Raw genomic sequence first — 22,375 nt, forward strand, 5'->3', positions numbered from 1 at the left:
CCCAGCGTAAACTGTGTATCGCGAGACTAATGCTGCCTTCGCAGACTGTTGGAAATGTTGTAAATTCGGGTAAAGTAGCAAGTTTAATGTGGCTCATTTGATGGCTTTCAGTCTTGCTGTGAGAGTAATACTTGTCGTCATCAATGTCAGTTTATGAAATTACCCAATATATAAAAAATATGTTCGAAATCTCCAAAACAAGTAAGAGTCGAAGTCAGTTTTGTTGTCAATAACAAATTATTTTGAAAAAAATAACAGGAATGATGTAATTCATGGTGATTTGTGAGAGTGGTAAACGGACAATGTATATAGCGTTTTTTGTTTGTTTTTTATTTAAAACTAAAAACAAAAAATGATAAGAACAAATACTACATATCATCTTGGTGAGAAGCAAAAAAAATGAGCAAAATTCTGAAAATGAATGCATTCTTGTTAAATGTAATGTCATAGTTAATAGTCCAAGCTAAGTTGTTGAGGGGGAAAAATCTTGCTTAAAGGGTGATTTTGGTTGTATTTTTAATCTATCATGGGAAAATATTTACTTATAATATTTCAAAGTTTAAATGTTATGGTAAGTATATTGTAACTCCTGTTAGTGAGTCAATTGAACATGTTGCAAATTTTATTCAAAAAAGGTTTTTCTTGAACGAGGAGTGTGAACGCAACATACAAACTCGACCGAAATGATTCAAAAGACCTAAAATATATTAATACATTTTTGACAATTTATTCTAACTCATAAGCGATCAACAATGTCCTTAGTGGGGAGACAGATGTTCAAAACCAACAACAGAAACCTCATAAAACTAAGATACGAGAATAACAGGCAAAACTACAACTGCTTCACACAAGGGTCCTAAATCGTAGCTGCCCGTTGGAGTGACGTAGGTGGAAGGTAAATCAGCTGATTCCGTGCGATCAAGTGAACCAAAATAATACGAATTTATCTGTCAGAAGACGTCTAACTCCGACTGACAGCGGATAATATTCTAGTTGGACTTTGTTGACATGCTTTATTTAGGTAAGGTTGGTGGTTTAGATGTGGTAAAGCCTCTGAAATGCGCTATTTCATGGTGGTATTTATGCTAAGTCAGTGGTACCTGACGTTACTCGGCAGACGTTGGGCCTGTTTGGTTGCTTTGTTCTTTTTTTTTGTCATAGACGCGAGTTAGTTTCGCTCTGGTGCCACAGACTTGCTTTGATAGTTTTGTTTTTATATAGCTTAAAACTTATGTTGGTACTGCTGTACATGTAGAGGTTTGTTTTAAATTTAATAATACAACTAGCGTTAGCAAGCTAGCTCCCGGTATCCACTCAGCACCAACAGAGCGGTTGGTTGCTGTCTTCTTGATTTGGCTCGACATGTGAGAAACAAAATATGTCTACATTTGTATTTGATATGTGTAATGTATACAACTGGTGTTAAGTCATAAAGCTCATTATTATATTCGTAAGCTGGACTGAAGAAATATAAAAAAAAAAGGGTGGGGTGTGGGGGGTAGACATTATGTTGGACATCAAACAAGATGTAAAATCGTTGTAAAATGTGTTTAACCTTTATCTTCTTTTTATTATGAACGATCAGGGCTACGTGGGTAAAAATATGATAATATAGATTTACTTAAAAAACGTCCATACATTATTATTGGCATTGAGAATATTATAGTTTTTCAATAATATGGTACTTTTTTTTTCTTTTTTATGTCCCTCAAGTGAAATTGTGAGATTTCTATGTGGTTCTGGTTTACCAGATTTGGATATTTGCTGACCATATTAATATAATCAAAAGTTTTACTAAAATGACCAATGGGAAATAAGAATAAACAACTTCTGTAGGTGTGTTTTGTTATTATTTCTTTCCTTTCCGGTATTGATTTAGTTTTTGAATAACAAACTTAGACACAGAACTTGCATTCCAGTAGAGGCACATGAAAGGCTCAGGCACGTGGTCTGCCTTTGAGTGCTGACTGTGTGTGCACTCAACAAATACAATACACAGAACTTGATGGACAGGATAATGGAGAGGCCTCTTTGTGCCATTAAACTTTTATGTTCAAAACAAATGTTATGACTTGTCCTAGCAGGGAGAGCCAAAATGTTGCCAATAACACCACAAATGACTTTGTTCTTTCTAAAGTCCCGGGAAGCAGGAACGGTGACCAACATGTTACAGCACCAGGACCCTAAAACTGAATCCAATAACCTCTGCTTTTCTCACATATACCAGTCTGTTTGATAACCAATCATTTTCTCAACTGTTTTCTACAGCCCGACATCATGGACAAGATTTTGGAGGGTCTCATCAGCTCCGATCACTCTGTTCCAGTGAAGAGGGCCATAGTAAAGAAGGTAGTGGAAGCGGCAGAGAAGGAGGTGACAGAGGAGCAGTGCCGGGCGCTGTTTACGCTCACCACCCGCCTCATCTTGCTCGGTGAAGATGCTTTCCAGAAGCAGATTGGCTTCCAGGTTCTTGAAGCCTATGCGCGCTACCACCGGCTGGAATTTGAGCATTTCTTCAATAAAGACTTTGTCCTCAATCTGCTCCAGCAGGGCTACGGGCAGCTGGACCACAGAGACCCAGCCATAATAGACTACATTCACTGCTGCCTGCGGCTACTCATTAGCTGCCCCTCTGTGCTGGAGACCTTCAGTGTGATCCAGGTGGAGGTTTTGAGGATGGTGTGTGAACGTCCTGAGCCTGCTCTTTGTGCCCGCCTGAGCACTTTGCTGTCGGACTTCATGCAGTGCATTCCAAGGGATAAGTCGGGCGTTTTGTTCTGCCAGCAGCTGGTCAGGACCATCAGTTACTTCCACTGCTTTGCCAGCCAAGAGCGGGAACTCCGAGAGTACGTAGGGCTGGTGACTAAGGTTAGCACACTGTTGCAAAACATCTGGAAAGCCGACCCAGCCACGCTGTTGCCATCGCTGCAGGAGGTCTTTGCCATCATCTCCTCCACAGGTAAAACTGCTTAAACCAGAAACCATTGTATTTTCATCTTGGAGAATGAGGTGGGGGTTTTTTATATGGTATGTTTTGGACACTTGGAGCACTTACTGATGCCCTAAACACATGTCAGATACGAACAAAACTTATTTTTTACTTTCCTCTAGTTGAGGATATGTCTGTGAATATCAAGCGTTTTTTTGGGGGTTTTTTTCCCCCTCAAATGGCCGTCCTAAGGCTTCTGTGCAGTGTTGCGAGTGACTGGCTTGTAGAGCAGCACTAAATAATGCTGGTCAAAACAACCAGCAGGTCACAGTTTCAAGTATTTGTCACACTCGTGCGAATAAAGCTGCACAATGTCAGAGTTGACACGTTGACTCAGGTGAACGGTGATCCCAAAGAACCTCAGGGTTTGTTCATTTTGTTTTTTTGTATGTCCATGAAAGAAACTTTTATTGATTTAACCCAGACACCTGCACTCCTCTTGATAAGATGGCGCATAAAGTTGCATAAAACACCATATAACAACATACAACACCATGAAACTATCAAATAAAAGCCGTTATTAAAATAAAAAATAAAAAAATGTTTGAGATTACTATTGTTGGCAGTTGCCAAGTCACATTACGTGCACATTTCACAACCTGTCAAATTTAAGTAAATGTACAAATTCACAGCCCACTTATTGTGCACCGGAATATGAACAACAAAACTACAATTCTGAATGCTGTTTTTTTTTTTTTTTTTTTTTGGCTGTTCTTTTTTTGCAGACCCTTCCTTTGACCCATCTATCGCGCTTGCCAGTCTGGTCCAGCATATCCCTGTCCAGATGATAACAGTGCTCATCAAGAGTCTCACCACAGACCAGAATGTCAAAGATGCAAGCATGACTAAAGCTCTCTGCAGGTTACCTTTCACACTGACTCGTTTCAGTTAAAAGGCTTTATTGTAATGAACACACACCCTGAAAATAAACATGTTTTTTCTGTTTTTTATCAGGATGGATATGTTCTCTACAGTATTTTTACATATCTGTTGCTGATTTTTCTGTATGATCTATCTGACTTTTGTGTCTGTTCAGGATGATTGACTGGCTGTCTTGGCCTTTGGCTCAGCATGTTGACACGTGGGTCATCGCTCTGTTGAAAGGATTGGCTGCGGTTCAGAAGTTCACCATCCTCATAGATGTCACTCTACTCAAAATTGAACTGGTTTGTGATGTGAATCCTTGATTTTGCTTCATTATGAACCTTGCGGGGTGGTGGGAGCGTTTAACAGAAAGTCTTTACGTAGCGTACACAGCTCTTAACGTGCATTAATGATTATTCAGCTTTTAATTTTTCTTGGGCTTGGAAAGAAAGTGCATCCACTTGTATTACTGAACAATTTCTATTTCAAAAAATGAATTCACAACTTTTGTTTTCTGCAGGTATTCAGTCGTCTGTGGTACCCCATTGTGCGGCAGGGGGCGCTGGCTGTGCTTTCCCATATGCTGCTAAGTTTCCAGCACTCTCCTGAGGCCTTCCATTTGGTAAGGGATCTCCTGCCTCCTCACGGCCCATTTCCCTCTCATATAGCCACTTTATTGGTTTTCTCATTTTCATCTCTTCTGGCTTAAATTACTTCAAAGCCACACCGACTTCTTTTCCCAGAAGCCCAGGCGCGGCACCACTCTCACTAATGATGTGTGAAGCACTTAAATGCCAAGCAATGGCCCTTGAGTTGGCCAGTTTCATTAAAATCTAAAAAAACACGAGTCATCTAAAAAAAATACTCTACTAGAAAATGAAACTGAACTCTCAGTGGGGCTCTTGATGTGTGACCATGTTGCACATTTGTATGATTAGTATTAGCTGTACCATCCACTGTTTTCATCACCATATTGCACTCTATTTTCTTCTCTTCTTCTCAGGTGGTTCCACATGTAGTGCATCTAGTTCAGTCTCTACGGACAGATGGTCTCCCAACCAGTAAAGCTTTCCTGCTGCAGTTCACTGAGCTCATACACTGCATGATGTACCAGTACTCTGGCTTCCCTGACCTCTATGACCACATATTAGAAGCAATCAAGGTAGGAAATAGATGTGTGTTGATATTTGACCTGGTCTTTGTTTGATTTTGGATAATCAGAAATGACTCGATGACAAATGCATGAGCAACCTATAGCTTCAGCGTGCCGTTCAGTTCAGTAATTTCTATGCTAATTACTCCACACCCCTCTTTCCAGGATCTCCCAAAGCCTGCAGAAGAGAAGATCAAGCTGGTGTTGAATCAGAGCGCCTGGACATCTCAGTCTAACTCATTTGCCTCTGGTCTGGTGAAGCAAGCCGGAAAGTCTGAGACGGGCAAGACGGGCCTGATCAACCTGGGAAACACCTGTTACATGAACAGCATCATCCAGACCCTCTTTATGGCCACAGAGTGAGTCATATAGGCCCGCACAGACATACCAAATCAAGTGTATGAGTCCCTTTGTTCTTGTTGCATTTTTGCAAAACTCCTGAATTAAACACCAACTTCTCTCACCCTTTTCTCAGCTTTAGGAGGTACGTTTTGTCATTGCATCTAAATGGCTCCAACACACTAATGAAAAAGCTTCAGCTCCTCTTTGCTTTCCTTGCACACACACAGGTCAGTGTTGTCCCGAGTAACGGTAGATACAGAAAACTGTTTCTGCAGAACAATGACAGTGGATGACGGTACATTTGTTTGTGTCCTACAGAGGGCAGCATACGCTCCCAAAAACTTCCTGGAAGCATCTCGGCCTCCGTGGTTCAATATGGGCTCGCAACAGGACTGTTCGGAGTACCTCAGATTTATTTTAGACAGGTACTGTTAATCTTAAGCTGACTTAACAATTCATGTGCAAGTTTGTTAAATTGGCTCAATAGAGAGTAAAAACCTCTTCCCATCATGCTCCATGATAATCGGGTGTTTTTCAACCGTGCATCTCTTCTATTTAAAACTGAATTGAATGTTAACAACACAATACGTGGTCCTTAACTAATTTAAGTATTTGTGTGAGTGAGTGCAGGTTTTAGACTGTTTTAAACTTTAGTTTATGAAAAAATAAAATGTAATAAATGCAATATGTTCTCAAAACCAAAGAACATCTAGTATTTGCTCCTAATCCCAAGTGTCTCTTGATCTCAAGGTTGCACGAGGAGGAGAAAACACTTCAGGTCCTGGAGTCAGCTAAGCCAAAAGATGTCTCCTTGGTTGACATGAATAGCAAAGACCCAGCAAGTTCAACTGCTGAGGAACACGAGGAGTCCCATCTGACTGAGGCAGAAAGCAAACCTGCAAATGACGGAAGGACTTTGATAGAAAGGATGTTTGGTGGAAAGCTGATCACAGGCATTCGCTGCATGCAGTGCAATTGCATTTCTGAGAAAGAAGAGCCTTTCACAGACCTCTCCTTGGCCTTTTGTCCATCTGCCTCTTCTCATAGTATCCCTAAACTGCAGGGGCCGGCAGAAGAACCCAAAGTTGTTTGTCAGGGATCTGTCAACGGTGGCAGTGAAGCTCCTGAGCCAGGCCCAGCCAACAGTCTTGCTAGTAGTGTCCATCAGGAGCCAGGGACAAATGAGACTCCTTTCTCTGTGCCTGACCTGGTGAACTATTTCCTGGCTCCAGAGATACTTGATGAAGACAATGCTTATTTCTGTGAGAAGTGTAGCTCCCTTCAGCGGGCGGAGAGGACCATGAAAGTGGTGTCCGCACCTGAATACTTGATCCTCACCCTGCTGCGCTTCTCATATGATGCCAAATGCCACATCCGCAGAAAGATTCTCGACAACGTCACCATCCCAGCAGTCTTGGGACTTCCCGTTCATGCTCCCGCGACGCCTTCGCAGTGGTCTTCCGCCACCTCTTCCCCTTTGCAAGTCGATTCTCCCGAGAGCAGCGAAAATCTGGCCAAAAAGCTCAAACCGTCGCAAAAAGACGAAGAGGACGAGAAGGCCGTGAGGATCGATGAAGCAGAGGAGACGAGCAGAGCAGGAGAGATGCCAGTTCAGTCAGTGCCCTATGTGCTCAGCTCATTGGTGATGCATTCTGGTTTATCATCTGAGAGTGGCCACTATTACACTTATGGTCGTAACATCAGTGGAGCAGATGGGACACAGCATCCAGCCAGTCACTCTCCCATCAAAGAGGATTTGGGGAATGGCCAGGCTGAATGCAGCCTCTCCACCTGCTCTGCGCTCTCAGCTCCACCGGATCAAGGTGACGCACTACCTAATAGTGGTCAGGAGGCAAAGGATTGGCTACTGTTCAATGATAGCAGAGTGACATTTGCGTCTTTCCAGTCAGTGCAAAACATTACTAATCGCTTCCCCAAGGACACCGCGTATGTGCTCATGTACAGGAAACAGGATCTACCAGGGCAGAACTTGAATGGAGGACTAATGGCGAATGGAATGAGACTGACTGCTGAGCCTCCCCTGCAAAAGGAACTGCTGGATGCTATTATCAAGGACAACAAGCTGTACTTACAGGTAATATAAAATAAACCAAAAAACATGCTTCTCCCACATATTGGCATTGCTTTAATGTTGCCCATTAAAATCATTGGTGCTCACAAATAAGCCCAAAAAGTAATAGTGTAACTGTTTAGAGGTTCATTGGTGTTTTGGTGGAACTGGTTGTGTTTCACGTTTTTACTGACATGTGACCTGTCAAAATCAAAGATTCACTCTGTGGTGAAAAAAGTGGTGAAAGTAGGACACCCATCTGTTTAGGGCTGATAGGACAGAGCTTATTAGCACTTGGACATAAATCTGAACTGACATGTTAAAAGATGTAAGGGCTAGTTTCATGAGTTATTCACCGAGTTGTGCCGTGATGAACCGAAACGCAACTTAAAAGGAACTGTAGCAACGTTTCCTCTAGGGGGCGTTGTAATACTGTAAAGAACTACACTGATGGAACTACAGTTTCTAAATCAGTCATTTGGCATAGTGTAGTTTACTGGTTTGATTCCAGTTGACACTTAACCTAACTTGGAAATCTTTCTCTTCCCCCCCCCCGTGCGATCAACAGGAACAGGAGCTGAATGCTCGGACGCAGGCTCTTCAGGCCTCCTCGTCCTCCTGCTCTTTCAGACCCAACGGTTCAGATGACAATAACCCACCAGGGAGTTGTGGCCCATCTGGTGGAGGAGGAGGGGGAGGAGGATTCAATACCATTAGTAGACTGGTCTTCTGAAATATACCAAAAAAGAAAGGAAAACGCTGCAGGAAAACACAGATGAACTGGACTGGACTCGTTCTGTGTGAAGCGTATAATCTTGAAGAAAAAAGAAAAAAAAAAAGGAGCGCTGATGTAATGTTGGACACACCGAGTGTCACAACTTGCTCTGATCCTTGATTTGAATTTCCTAAATCTTTTAACAGCTAGGTTTGTTTCCACTCTTTTTTCGTTTTCAACTAATCATTATCTATTTCTTTTTGTGTGTGTGTGCGTGTGTGTGTGCGTGTGCGATTTCAGCTTGGTAATACCTCCAGTTCCACAGCTCACTGGAAACTTAAATGGTGCAGATGTTTTCTCCTCCTTCGACAAAAGAAATCCAGCGAAATGTAATTTACCTTTTGGAGGACAAAAAAAAAAATGAAATAAGTCTTCTAAAAGATGTTTACATTGATGAATATGTAGAATTAGTTTAGTCCTGAACACGTCCATATCTTTGGCTCATCTGAGTGTTTCGACTCACCTCATACACACACACTCACACACACACGTGCAAAGTAATGCATCTGCAGTTCAATCTCAAAGATGCATATATTTTTTTTCTTTCTTTTAAATAAGACTTTTGAACACGCAGCTCTTAAACTTCAGATCTGCATGCAGCTTGGCTCCATAAGCTGTGGAAATACGTTTTTCGAGATATATTTGAGTCTCTTGATTGAGTGCACTTTGTTGTTTTAAAGGTTCAGTCTGGACACGACCTCAAACGGGCATCTCTGAATAATCACAGAATTACAAAGTATATGCCATACACGGATACCATGTATGGTCACTTTTTAATAAAGTTATTTTCATTATACAAGCTGTTCAGTGCTGTGCTCACACTTTGATCTTTTGTGGGACCTACACAGAACTGGACTGCAGCCGACTTATTTAAACAACAGGTAACGGACAGCATATTTGTATGTGTGTCTCTGACCTGATCATTCAGAGAGACCTCTGCGTGTATGCTGACTTTATGTGCCTTTTGATATTTAAAGCAGATTTTTTAAAGAGGATTTTGTCTCAACTTGCATCTCAACTGTAATGTGTTATTCATAATGCTGTCATCCTTCCCGATGTAAGAAAACACATCAGTTTCTGTTGTACTGTTGGACTCATTCACACTAGTATGCCGGCGAAGAGGCAGACATACGTTTGGGATTAAACTATTAATGTATTTGAAACAAAACATGATAAATGTGAGATAATAAAATGCGGCAGCGGATGAGCCAAAACGCCAAGCGTGTGTGGTTATGTCTGTGTGTACGTCCCTGTTTGAGATGCCCCAAATGTGACCATCAACCCTGCAAAGAATATATGGAGCACTTTGAATCATCCAAGTTATACTTGAAACTTTCAACTTCCCTGTCTCCTGCTCTGTATCACACTCATCTTTTATCTGAGTCTACTCTTCCGCTCTCGAACTTTAACTGAGATCTCATGAAGCTGATCTTGTCTTTTCTTGGCAGTGAAACTACCGTTGTCTTCTTGAAACGTAGACCTGAGCACTCTGGAAAAGATTAGACTCTGGACTGCTGCTGATATTTCTACCGGCCTGTTTCTCTCCGCTCCGACCTGTACTCAGCCCCGAGTCGCAGCTTGACGCCGCCTGCGCCGCGTTCTCCTGTACGAATGGTTAATGAGATGATGGTCAGTGTCTGGTTTCCATCACACCCACTGTTGGGGATTGCGGCCAAATAGTTGGGTGTTTTATCAGATCAGAGGATTTTTGCCTCTCGTGGCCAGGGAGTCATTAAAGTGCCTTTTGGCAAATTCCCCCCAGGCTACCGTGCATTTTAGAGAGGAATGGTTTCTGTCTGACTGCTCTATAATAAAGGTATGATTGCTGGAGTGCTGCACTAATGGTTTTTAGCAACAGGGCAGCAATCCAGGTTCTCCCATTTCCACATATGAACCCTGTATCTCATTTAGAGTGGCTGTTGGCTTGTTGTCTGACGGAGGCCCTTTGTCCCCCGATGACTTCTTTTGGCAGATCAGCCGGTTCTGGGACGTCTGTTCTTGCTTCCAGACTTCTTCCATTTTTATGATAATAGAAGCTGTTTTGTTCTCATTCCAATGCTGCAGAAATGTTCTTCCTTTCCTTCCTCGGAATGGTACTTTGACACAGTTTTGTCTTTCTAAGGACAATCCCATCAACCTCTGACACTCTGAGGCCTCACACAGACAGATGTGGGCTCTCTTTATCAAGGGTCGTTGATAGATACGAGTCTCGCAAGAAAGAGCCTGAATACTTCAGTAGGATAGGATTGTTTTTGATTGGTCCTTGTTGAGTTGAGAATTGTGCAACAAGGAAAATAAGTATTTGATGTTACAGTTTCTTTTAAAAACAGCACTGGAACTGTAAATTCCCAAAGATTTTTGTGTGTTAAATTTGCCTTTAAAAGGTTGTCTCCTGTACATAATTCCTGTCTTTTTTTGCACTATATCTATAAAAAAATGAACTGCGTGTCGTGTCATCAAAACAGGAATATTTATCCTCAATTTGTTTTCTTTCTTTTTGCTGTGGTGGCAAAATTGTTTTGCACAAATGAAAGTAAGTACAGACAAACCAGTGACTGAAAAGGGAACAAAGAAATCACATGCGATATTCTCACACATACGTGTAGGAAAAAAACTTCCTACATAGAATAAGACTCCCACACTGAAAAGACTCTTCTTTTTTGGGCTAAAGTTTGGGGTTACTCTGCCTCTAAAACGACAGCTCGTGTTCCCCTTCTCTTTTTCATTGGATTGCATTTCACGGACTCCTTGTGGCTCTTTTAACAATTTGCGAGCACTTAAATAGCAATGGTCTTTCTGTTTCTCTTTGTTGTTTTTAACAATGCTCTTCGTGTGTGCGATGGTTTGGCATTTGTCTAATTTTGCTTTGTTCTGCCTAACAGCCGTGGTCAGCCTGCACGTCCTTTTTTTTTCTTGCTCATTTGTGTCTCTTGGCAGTTGTTTTGATCATTTCAGTGTTCACTTTGCATGTAATTGTGATGATTTGTCAAGTGATTTTAATTCGGTTATCCTTCCAAGCCTCAGGGTAGGACAGATGGCGGTCATCTTTTTATGTGTTTATTGAGGTGTCATTTTTTTTTTTTTTATCAATTTGACATTTATGTAACAGGAATGCTGCAGTAAGACCAGAACTTTCAAAGGAAATCTGTCAAATCGACTTACCCGAGGATTAGCGAAACAAACAATTACACTTCTTTTTAACCTTAAAAACTTGGGTTTTTGAATGTGTAGTATAGTAAATGCTTTTATGTATCAAAAAAACTCAGTATGGGCAATATTTTTGCTCATTTGAAAACTGTTTGAGATTCAGAACCTTTAGGTTGCAAACATGTTTCATATAGAGTCCGAATATAAAGAGATGCAAAAGTCTTTTACATGGTCAAACATGTTTCTTCTACGAAATCTAACGCACAAAGAATTTGCCATAAGCCATTTGACTTTTTTTATACATAAATAGTTGCCCTGTACAAGGTACATATAGTTATTAAAAGAACCTTTAATTGTTCCCAGTTACTATATTACTACCAATGATTCCGGATGAGGTGGCGTGTCTTCACAATAACCATTAATCATAGAGTAACAGGGAGCATCCATTTGGGGGGAGTGTTTGCCATAGCAATGGCACTCCAACAACATCCCTCAGATAGCATTCTGGGTATATGGGAAGATGGTCTTTGCCAGTGTGTTGGACAAGTTTTTAGATGAGTTCGAGAAATTAGTTCAATTAACCAGATCAGTGCCAGGCTCCAATGTCCTAACAGAGAGGTCCATGGACTGTAGTCATCAAAACTGTTGGTTAATGTTAACCCAGCATCTTTTCAGATGATCAATATAGAAAATATATGGTATCAAAAATCTATCTCAAGTATGTTGGATTGGTAATGTTGACTAAAAATGCGTGTCATTTGGGATTTGCTGTTTATTAATGTGTAAGCCAGTCCTCATTCAACAAACACCTTTGATCAAACATATTCTTTTAAAGATAAAGCAGAAGGACAAACATGGCAGAAAGTATGCCTATAAACAGGTCACTGAGTACAATATGCTGTGATTGTATTTCGGCGCGTATTGTGGACAGTGTAGTTCAGACGTGAGAGGATTTGTTGGGACCTTTGAGGTAACGCTGAGGTGGGTCCTTCTTTTGTCTCGTCTTCAACTGTCTGAAACCACTTTTTCTATTCAGTTTGAGGCGCCCCTACCCCTCTTGCTTCATGGTTCACTAATCAAATCGCCTCATTCTCTATTGTTGTTTTTCGAGGGGGGGGGGGCAGGAAACAGAGATTTTTTTGAACTACATGTCCCATGGTTGAAGCGCTACAATTTTCCCAGCACTCCGCCGCCTCCCTCGTTCGTTCTCTTAACTATTTAGTAAGCGCTGGCACGAACAGCAACACAATTTCCGGTCGGGACTTTCAAAACAAATCTCCACGTTGACGTGACACGTTCAAGGGGATGCGATGTGCTTCGTGAAAAGAAATATAGAATATGTCACCCGTCATTGAAAAATGCAGCTCTGTTGTAGAACAATTAATTCTGGTGATAAAATATTGAATAAATGAGCATACCAAAACAGTTAGAAACTACTGAGCAGGCAAGTTACATTTACCAGTTGCCGAGGCAAGTGACTCTTTATCCATTTTATTTTGAAACTAAACGTTAAACGCTAACGTTGTAGCCGTTAGCTTAACACAACCATGTTCCAAAGAAGGGTGAGTTTAGGGAAAGGCTTAGCCACCCTGTCAATCACAATTAAGGAACCATGGGAGTACACTGTTCGGGAAGCTCGGCGAAACCACTGTGTTTATGCCAAAGATTGTTCTAATTTGCGCATAGACGACCATTATGCACCGGCACACTGTGGGACATTTGCACCCGAACTCGCAAATTGGGAATTGCTCCACTTTGGTGGGAATTAGCCTGAGACGTTACATTTAACAACAGCAAAAAAAAAAAAAACTTAGCGATTTTCAGTTGCACATTCTTAACGTTCCAGTTTGAACAAAACGCGTAAGTTCCAGTTTATATTTGCCTAACAGGCGGCTCTCTGGAGGTTTATGTTCACTCCACGCGCGGGATTTATTGGCTGATTTGACTACAACTGGTCGGAATCTGTTCTGCTCATTTCTGAGTGCTGCCCTGTCGGTGAGTCGGCTTTCGATGGAGTGACCGAGTCTGTTGCTCTCCAAAAAAAAAAAAAAAAACGCCAACATACTGCATTTGAACTTTTGTTATTCGCCGTCACAGCCTCGCGTCAATTGCTGTTTCTTTCTTATCTTTAGGTACAGAAAGACACTCAACCCAGACCAATCGAAGCCAATCGGCGAAAACGCCGCTCGGACTCCGGGGGACGGCAAGCGAGGCGCAGAGATGAGTGGGGGAGAGGTGGTGTGCGAAGGGTGGCTGAGAAAGTCTCCTCCTGAAAAAAAGTTGAGACGTTACGTAAGTGCACTTCATGTCCTGTTTGTGACGTTGTGACAAATGAACCTGTTGGACCAAACGCGCCAGCTTTTCCCTGGAGAGTTTGTAGAAAAAAATGACAGGCATGCTCGTAGGCCTCGTGAGCGTTTCAGAGGTTGGCTTTTTTTTTTCCCTTTTTTTTTTTTAAAACCTGAAACTGTGGGTGACCTCTTTTCAGTTCAGTTTGCCATTGACAAGAGCAACGTGTGCACGAGTGTCAGAGCAGGAGGCTCTTGTTTGCTCTGGGACACTTGGACGAGGCATGTTGCTGGTGTTTATAGGGGCGCTCGACACCGAAGTGCAATCACTTTGCCATATTATTTCCCGTGATAAGTGTATTGGGCTATAAACGAGCTCAGAAATTACAGGAAAACGAATTGGATATGTCAAATGTGAAGGAAGTCATGATTCTGGATCGATTGGGGATAATTTCCTGAGGAAGTGGGGATGCACAGGGGTGAAAAATACTTTTAGTTTTGTACTCTTTCTGCTAAGTCAACAGCAGCTCGAGCTTTCTTGCACTTGCATGCTGTTCAGTTTGTCAAAAGGCAATGAAAACAAAAGCAGGAGAGAGCTGTAACAACTCATTGTGATCCTTGGAAGGAGAAAAAAGGTAGTTTAATGTACTGGTTGATCGCTGGCATGAGAGTTTTGCTGGGGACGATGTTAAAATCTGGCTTTGCTTTGGGTATATACAGCTTTGGGGTGGTACTGGTGGTGTTGCCTTGGGTTGGGCTGTCAAAATCTCTGTGTCTGTTTGATAAAGTATAAAGCTTTAATCATTCAAAGTATAATGCAGTGTGTCCAATTGTATATCATTGGACACAATCTGATTTTTCTCCACTGGATGTCCATCCAGTTTTTAAGCGTCACCTCTGAGAATTTGATTGTCTTGGTAGTTAATGGTCAACTTACCCCTTTTTTTTCTGCCCCTGTACCTGTTTTTTTTTTTTTTAAAGGGTTAGCAAAAAATTTCTACCAAGTTTTGCATGAATCGATGGTAAAATTTTATAACTGATTACATAAACACTTGCAGCAGTATTGATGCAAACGGTGGTGCCTGTGCATCCCTGCAGATAGGGAGCCCCTCCCCTCACCAGCAGCTGAACACATGAACAGTAATGGATGTTCACAACACAGCTGGCGGCTGTCACCAGAATAAAACTTAACTCAGCATCGTTGTTCTCTTTATCACTGCTCCATGTTGCTTGGGTCCTTTTCACACATGCCATGCCTGACGTTAATGGCTTTATCAATCTGTGAGCTCATTCAGATCCAAGGTTTCATCTCAACTGGCCTTCGAAAACTTTGGTGTTTTCCTGGGAAACTCGGATTTGTCCACTTAATTGCTGACTTTGCCCCCAAGTTTGATCAAAATTCTTCAAAGAAACGAAAAATAAGGTGTCTTGAACATGTGAAAAGAACAGTTGCGTGTAGGGTAGGGTTAGGCTTGAAAAGTAAAACCTTTGCATATGTTGCTCGAGGGTTTGTGGGTTAAACAAACGGCAGGCAGTTATTCAGGCCTTGGGAACTCCTCTTTGAATGTTTCTGCCGCCTCATTCTGACATTCTTGTGAAAGTGACGAAATGAGCAACTATGTGCACGTAATTTGCCATTTGTGCGAGATCAGACGGGATATAAAGTAAGATGAAATGTAATGGTTTTTATGGAGTCCTTTTATGGAGTCACGTGTTATTTGTGTCTGGAGTCGCATCAAGCTAACGAACACCCTACACTGCGTGAAACAGAACGGCGTCGGATGAGAAAATCTGGAACTCCGATCAGACAGAGAGGTTTTAGCTACAAATGAACCTGTTCTAAACATCCTTTGCTCTCGTTCATTTGGGTTTGGCATTGTGAAAAATGGACTCGATTGGCTGCCACGATTGGGTATCTTGGTAAAACAATGCAGGAGGAGAGTTTGCACAGCGCGGTCGTTTATCTATTTGTTGACATAATCTGTCAGATTCCCAGAACAGTCGGCCATATGTCAAATAAACCCATCATTGCTGCATGTGTCTCTCCGTTAATGTGACAGCAGCGGTTCAGGCTTGTGCCGTGTTGAAAATCAGGCATATAGGTTACAAGGTCCGACCTCCAAAAAGCACCAGGGGGGTTATGCACTCAGGAGACCGACACGTTCAGCTGCAGCCAGATTAAAACGGAAAGACACGCATGTCTGAATGGGCTGGGGTTGTATAATGTTCTAATGAGGTTTGAGTTGTTGAGAGTATAAAATACTTGCTGTGCCTAACCATGGTAAGGTGTCAAACTCAAAAGCAGGAGTAATGACGCATGACAACATTGATATTTGCTTGAATAGATGTCAGCAGTGGGCGGGGGGGAAATCCATTTCTTTTTGTGCCATTTTACATTGACAATGATTTTAAAATGTTTTTTTCGTGTAGAACTGATAAGATCCAACCCTTCCTGGCCATTAATGTTTCTATCAGGGATGGGGTAAAGTTGTCTCGCAGCGATTGCTTTTGTTGGACTTTTCCCTGCCAGTTTGTCATAACTTTGCTTTGGGGTTTTCCGTTTAATTGGCTCTGCACTTTCCATCTGGTTCTCTTTTTTTATTTATTATTATATCACCTTCCAATCTGTAAACCTCTGTGACGGTCCTCTGACAAAACCCTCTTCAAACTGCCAGTGTCTTCAGGACATCTGTGGTGTGTTATCATAGGAACCCGCTAAGATGCTGGGGCATTCTTCTAATTCTTCTTGCATTTTTATCTTTGTAACATTAAAGTGTGTGACATGGTTGGTAGGTACGTTCAGTTTGCATTACAGGTTGATGATGTCGCACAGCCCTACTTTTCTCACACTTCCACTGCACATATCTACTTAGGCCATTGTAGCCCCTGTAGTTCCTTGGCATGTACCCACTGGAAACAGAAGAAGAATTTTGTTATAGAGTTTGTCCAGCCCTTAAAAGGGCCTCAGTGCTACAGGGACGAGCGGATGAAGGAAAATATTGAACCCCAAAGGTCCTCTTCTGATGGCAGTAAAAGGGAGACTCCACACTCCATGAGGCCTCTCAGCAGGGATTAAATGCATGCGCAGTACATGCCATTGTGTCTGGTGACCGTTTCTTCTGTCCAAGGCTGATAAAACAAGTTTTTCATTTGGAGCGAATTGAAGAGAAGTCACGGTCCGGCAAAATGTGACAGCGTGGTCAAACGAAAACAAAGGCATAGCTCTTCGATTAAGTAGAGGATTCATTAAATCTGCTTAGCAAGGGGAACAGAGAACAAACTCTTTCTGTTGAAACCCCTCACCCCCTCCCTAGGTGCTTTAAGAAACAAACAAACAAGGCACCCAAATGGGTTTCAACAGAGGGCTGCTTGTGCAGCATTAGCCTCTCATGCTAACAAAGTAAAACTGCTGGACCGTGTCTTCACCATTGCAGCAACATGCTACTCTGTTTGGAGGCTGCCGCCGTGTGATCTGCCACAGCTTGAAAATGGATTGCATATGCCATTAATTATTCAATGTCCATTACAAACAAGAGACTGTTAAATATTAATATCTGTACTACGACAGAAGTTATCCATACTACACCACCGCTGTCCCTGATACAGACCATTGTTATTGTGTCATACGTTGGCGTATCAGGTTCAACGTACCGGCGGGGGGGGGGGGGTCAAAAGTTGAGCTGTAAGTTGGCTGATTCCTTGGTGTTTACATCTACAAAGTGATAATTTGTGTGAGATTTAAAGCACATTTTTACCCTCACAATTTGCATCTTTAATTTTCTCGGGTGTTGTTTTGGCCTTTGTTTTGAAACACAAAAGCAAGCATGGTTGTGGTTTGTCTCCATTTACGTCTGGATCTTCATTGCGCTGTGAGCCTGAAATCATGTTGCTGCCTCACAAAAGAAAAACACAACCACAAAAACAAAACATTCAGTTAGAGAAAGCCCATATGAGAAATTAGAGTGCAGGTCATTTTTTTTTTAGCTGTGATAGGCTTTGATGTTAATATATCGAAGTGTCTATCGACTGCTACGATTGATTAATTCGTGCTTTATTTGAGCTTAATTTTTTTTTTGTTAGAGTTTACAAAGCGTATGTTGTGCATTTGCGTCGCTGTAACTCTTCATCACGATGATAAACGCAGAGGGTGGATTTCTTATTAACTGGAATTTGAAAGTGATTGTTTTCCTGCTGCTCTGCTGTTTTGTGCAGTAGCAGAAGCTTTAAGGTGTCTTTAAAAGAATATTCTAAAGGTCACAATGAAGGTTTGAGTGTATGTTGTTGTTCTTTCTTCAGCTTAAAGTTGGTGCGGGACATCATTGGGTAGAAACCATTAAGAAATCGTCTTTGTTTGGATAAATGCCAAGCAAGCTGTGGATGTAGTGGTGAAAAAATAGTTTGTTTGTTGGTGCGGGAAGCACTGAGATCCTTAGGATGAGATGTTTTGTTGCATCACAGGAGAATGAAAATGTATTTCTGTCATTGTTACTACGTCTGTTGGGGCAGGCTATTGCTCAAATGTGGGGCTCTGGGCAGATAATGCATGATTACTGTGCTATTGTGCACTTCTCTAGATACAATTTGTTACCCTGGTGCAGTGCTTGCATTTGTTGATTTGACGTGGAAGGTTAAGGCTAGCGTGGAGTTTATTTATTTTTTTTCCTTTTCTTTTCTTCCTCGGTGCAGCTGTTTACTGTCCTATTTGCCAAATCCACAAAGCAGTTCATGCAGCGACTGTTGAGAAGTGCTTCTCAAGCAGACTTGGTTTTCCTGTTGATTCTTGGGAGCTGAATCCAAGTTATGTTTCTCTTGGAATATAATTCAGTTCAGATGTAAAAGGATTCTTTCGTGCCATTTGTCACTATGCCAAGTTGAACAGTTTCAAGTGCAGCTATAATTAAAGGCAGATGACGGACAGCACAGATCCGTGCTGCAAAGCTAATCACACGCATCCTTGTTTCTCCTTTTTTTTTTTTTTTCAATTTTGCATTGCTGATCAAGGCAATTCTCCCAAGAGGTGTATCAGATTGAATCAATTTTTTTGTTTGTTCCTAATTGAAAGGTCAATTCTTTTTGATTAATTCAGGTTTCAACTTGCCAGCTAATGACACCGGGCAGTAAAAATAGTATGTGTCATAGGACTGCTTTCTATTTTCAGTGTAGTTGTAGTCGGGTGAGAACATAGGACGGGGCCAGAAGGAGAACACAGATGGCCAAAGATGGTTTACATTAGGCAGACAAAAAAGCTGCGAGTTCCCATCAGATTGGCGTGCATGTTGTCCGGAAAAATAAAATAAAACTGTAGTTGGAGAGTTGTCACGACGTGCATTCCAGCGTGCATTTCTTGACTAATATATATATTAAAGCATAGCAAACAGGTGTGGAGAGAAATACTGGTGGGAATATCCCACCATGGCAATCAAACAGCTTTGTCATCGGAAGGAGATTGAACAGAAAGCAATCATGATTTAAAAAAAAAAAAAAGGCGAGGGATTCTCAGGGCACCATTAGACATTCTCCAGCGAGAGCAGCTCTGTTCTCTCCCTCTTTCTTTCAGTTCCCAGTGCTTCTTGGCAGGCTCGGACAGCAGGAATGTGAGGCTGCTCTGCTCCTCTTTGCTTGGCTGCTGGGGCGCGAGTGCCTGGTCTCTTGCTGCTGCTGGCTGTTTAGCTTAGGCTAGGCTGGGCTGGACTTCATTGCTCTTCAATGCTCCGCAGCGAAATGCGCTGGCAATTGTTGTTTCTCCAGCACCAAGAGGGAAAGGGAGCCGCTCCCTGGCGCCCCAGTAAGGCATGGCCGCCCCTTCCTGTGTGAGCCGCTGATGGCTACCAGATGGCGGGTGAAGAAAGAGGAGGAGGGGGTCCTCTAAGCTCTTGTTTTACTTGCTTTATCCTTTCTGCCTTTGTATTGTCTTCTGCTTTTCTTCTCTATTTCTCTCTTGCACAAAAAAAAGTTTCTTTTTTTTTTTTATTACCTCATCTTTTCCTCATCTTTTCATCCAATAGGTGGTTTGGTCTCAAAATAAAGGAAAAAAAAGAATCCTTTTAAACCTGAAGTTGCTGTCATTCAGGTTATATGTAACCATGCTGTGCATCTCCAAGTGATAACGTAACCTGAGATACAAAAGATGGCACGACGATTCACTTGGTTTTAATACTTTTATACTTTATTACTTTACTTTTCATATATACAATATTCTAAAACAAGATTTATTGACACTCCCTACATATCTGTTGTACAGGAGAGGCTTCGGTTTCAGAAGGAACTAAGCCGGCGAAGCAGTTTCTCACTGTGAAAGCCTTTACGTTGCCAACATGGATAAAATGAATTTATGTTAATAACACCAGCTTGATTATACAAGCCTTCATAACCTTTAACCCTGGAAATGATATCCTTTTAAAACTGCTGCAAAACATTCACTTAAGCTGAAAATGACCTGAAGCAGTGTTTGTAAGCTACTTTGATACATTTGTACGATTAGTTAAGCCTATTTTTTTTTTTTTATTTGGCTAAGAAAGGCATGGGAAACTAATCTGCTGATTTGACGTTTATGATCAAGTTTGTCCGACAAATGGGGAACTGATGCTGTCCGTCGTCGTCTTGTAACGTACTTGCTTCCTCTTTTGTGGGGGGAAAAAAAAGGAAAAAAAAGTCCATGAAATGGGACCTTCGACAATAAATTTATCATAATGTGAAATCTCTCAGTTATGCACCCTGTCACGAGAGGAATTGCGCAAGTCGCTGACTTCCACAGATAACTGGACAGGTCTGTCTGCATCTTCAAGCTCGTCTTGAAAATGCTTTTCCCAGGGAGCTTATGTTGTATTCCCTTTGCTTAACTCGAGCGCTTTGATAAGTTAAAAGACTGCAAAGGTTGGATGATTTGAGTGACGAGGACTTAGGGGGGGGGCTTTTGAAGGTAGAAATATATGTGACCGTATCTGTTCAGATTTAATGGTTCACCTGTCATTTCCCACACACACACACACACACACACACACACACACAGCAGGCACTCTAGTTATGTGGTGCTGTGTGATCTGACCCTAGCCGCTGTGTCCACAGCCCCTTAATATAGCCCACTGCTGTCATGGTACTTTTTGCCCCTCTTCACCTGCTCGGTGCTGTGAGCGTCGATACGTGCGCATGTTTATAAGTCGGGGGGGTTGTTGGGGTGTCAGTCTTGCGACTAGACGCGAAATATTGTTACTGGCCTGTGTAATTTCCCAGGTTACTGTGACTCAGACAGGCCCCCAATAAAATGTGGGAGTGTTATCTTTATCCAAATCGTTTATTTGGTCTGCATTTGGTGGTCAAACATCTTATTGATTTTCGTTTCCTTTTGAGTTTGCATCTAAAGAAAGAAAGAAAAAGAAAATAATAACTGAATTGATAAAGATGGCTCTTAGTTATTCGTGATTGGTGCTGTTTTGGCCACTGTTCCTTTAGAGCTACTATGGTTCTGCCCGATATCTTTGTCCTGGCCTCAAGCCAGAGGACATGTACAGACACACACACACAAACACACACACATGCATCGAGAGACAGAGATGCAGCAGAGACCCCTGCTCGCCGAGAGGATTCATTTTGAGACTGATTGGAAGCTGAGAGTCAGGAGGACCTCTTGCTCACCTACTTTCTTGGCTTTTTCCTGAACTTTCCCTGGCACTCTGCATCTATTTGAACTCTTTTTGTCAACGTTTCTCGCAAAGCTGGACTAATTTCCCCCTTTTTGTCACGGCTCTGAACACATGGCATTCTGATAAACCACTTGGGTGAGAAATTCTCGGTTGGTAAATTGACTTTTTTTTTTTTTCTGTATTTGACATGAAATAACCATGCGAATAACAATAACATGTGAACTTCCTTGTCTTTTTTTTTTTTTGGTTAAGGATACAGACATCTAATGACGTTCGTTAGTGTGAAAGATTAGTGACGGCAATCAATCATGTTAAAATCTGTAACCGGAGAGGAGAGAGGTGGCAGAAAACCTGATGCCCTGTTGCACTTCAGCTATGTGAAGTGGCAAAGGAAGTTCCCAATCTAATCTTCTCTGATTTGCAGGTCAAGTTACAGAGTACAGTTGTGAATTGTAACAAGAAGTTTATATGCAGGTTTATGAAACAGTTTTCCTTGACGGTTAAAGCTTTCTCAACATCTGTGTCGCACACGGGACCTCAGAAGTGATCACATGCTGATGGGCTGTTGAAATTAGAAAAAAATCTTCCCGTGTTTTTTCAAATACATTTTAAATCGGGACCTTCTTGGGTTGCAGTCCGAATGGCAAAGGTTTGTTCTACATTTTAAACACGATTTGTGTCACGTTGGTTAATGCTGTGCTGCGAGGCTTTCTTCCTCTTACCTGTCACATACACATTTGGCCTGACTGCGTTGTTTGTGTTCTGGTCAGTGCAGACTGAAGGTGGAATTGTTTAAGCCCTTCTCGTCAGCGGACAAGGAGCAGCGTGATTGTGTGAACCAAGTCCGCCATGCCAAAGGAATGTGTTGAATTCTAGGGATGCAGCTTTGACAAGTGCATGTGACTCGGCACAAGAGCTCAGATTGGCTACGTTTGGAAAAGCCAAAGCAGATAGGATGAAAATAGGAGCAGACAGCGCGTAGGTAATCGCAAGAAGGAATGCTATCTGTAGAAGTGTCAAGGTTGCGGATAAGGGAAAAATGTATCATTTAAGCCTTGTGTGTATCTGGAAGAGAAACTATCACACAACAAGGACATACTGTGGGA

General features: G+C 41.9%; 2 protein-coding genes across 4 annotated transcripts in view; both read left to right on the plus strand.

Moving 5' to 3' along the window:
* The first annotated feature begins 830 nt into the window (after nt 1-830).
* usp38 (ubiquitin specific peptidase 38) lies at nt 831-9,414 on the plus strand. 2 transcript variants are annotated; one of them, XM_072384909.1, is made up of 11 exons: nt 831-895; nt 2,269-2,959; nt 3,715-3,850; nt 4,026-4,155; nt 4,374-4,475; nt 4,857-5,015; nt 5,172-5,365; nt 5,482-5,575; nt 5,667-5,773; nt 6,099-7,443; nt 7,988-9,414. In XM_072384909.1, the coding sequence occupies exons 2-11, from the start codon at nt 2,278-2,280 to the stop codon at nt 8,150-8,152; spliced, it is 3,114 nt and encodes a 1,037-aa protein (XP_072241010.1). In that variant the 5' UTR covers nt 831-895; nt 2,269-2,277; the 3' UTR covers nt 8,153-9,414. The 2 variants fall into 2 exon arrangements, with proteins under 2 accessions (XP_072241010.1, XP_072241009.1); XM_072384908.1 differs by having other exon boundaries at nt 873-1,021.
* A 3,507-nt stretch (nt 9,415-12,921) lies between these two features.
* gab1 (GRB2-associated binding protein 1) overlaps nt 12,922-22,375 on the plus strand; it is a 47,795-nt gene continuing 38,341 nt past the window's right edge. For both annotated transcript variants that reach the window (XM_072384914.1, XM_072384917.1), the window contains exons 1-2: nt 12,922-13,336; nt 13,474-13,633. In XM_072384914.1, the coding sequence (XP_072241015.1) occupies nt 13,562-13,633 (72 nt within the window). In that variant the 5' untranslated portion in view covers nt 12,922-13,336; nt 13,474-13,561. The remainder of the gene's footprint in view (nt 13,337-13,473; nt 13,634-22,375) is intronic.

This window comes from Leuresthes tenuis, unplaced genomic scaffold, assembly GCF_036924035.1.
Source record: "Leuresthes tenuis unplaced genomic scaffold, fLeuTen1.0.hap1 SCAF_4, whole genome shotgun sequence".
NCBI lineage: Eukaryota > Metazoa > Chordata > Actinopteri > Atheriniformes > Atherinopsidae > Leuresthes > Leuresthes tenuis.

Coding starts and splice junctions, on each gene's coding strand:
- usp38 (XM_072384909.1), top strand. CDS start 2,278: ATGGACAAGATTTTGGAGGGTCTCATCAGCTCCGATCACTCTGTTCCA. Junction 4,476..4,856: donor CTCCTGAGGCCTTCCATTTG/GTAAGGGATCTC, acceptor TCTTCTTCTCAG/GTGGTTCCACATGTAGTGCA. Junction 5,366..5,481: donor ACCCTCTTTATGGCCACAGA/GTGAGTCATATA, acceptor CCCTTTTCTCAG/CTTTAGGAGGTACGTTTTGT.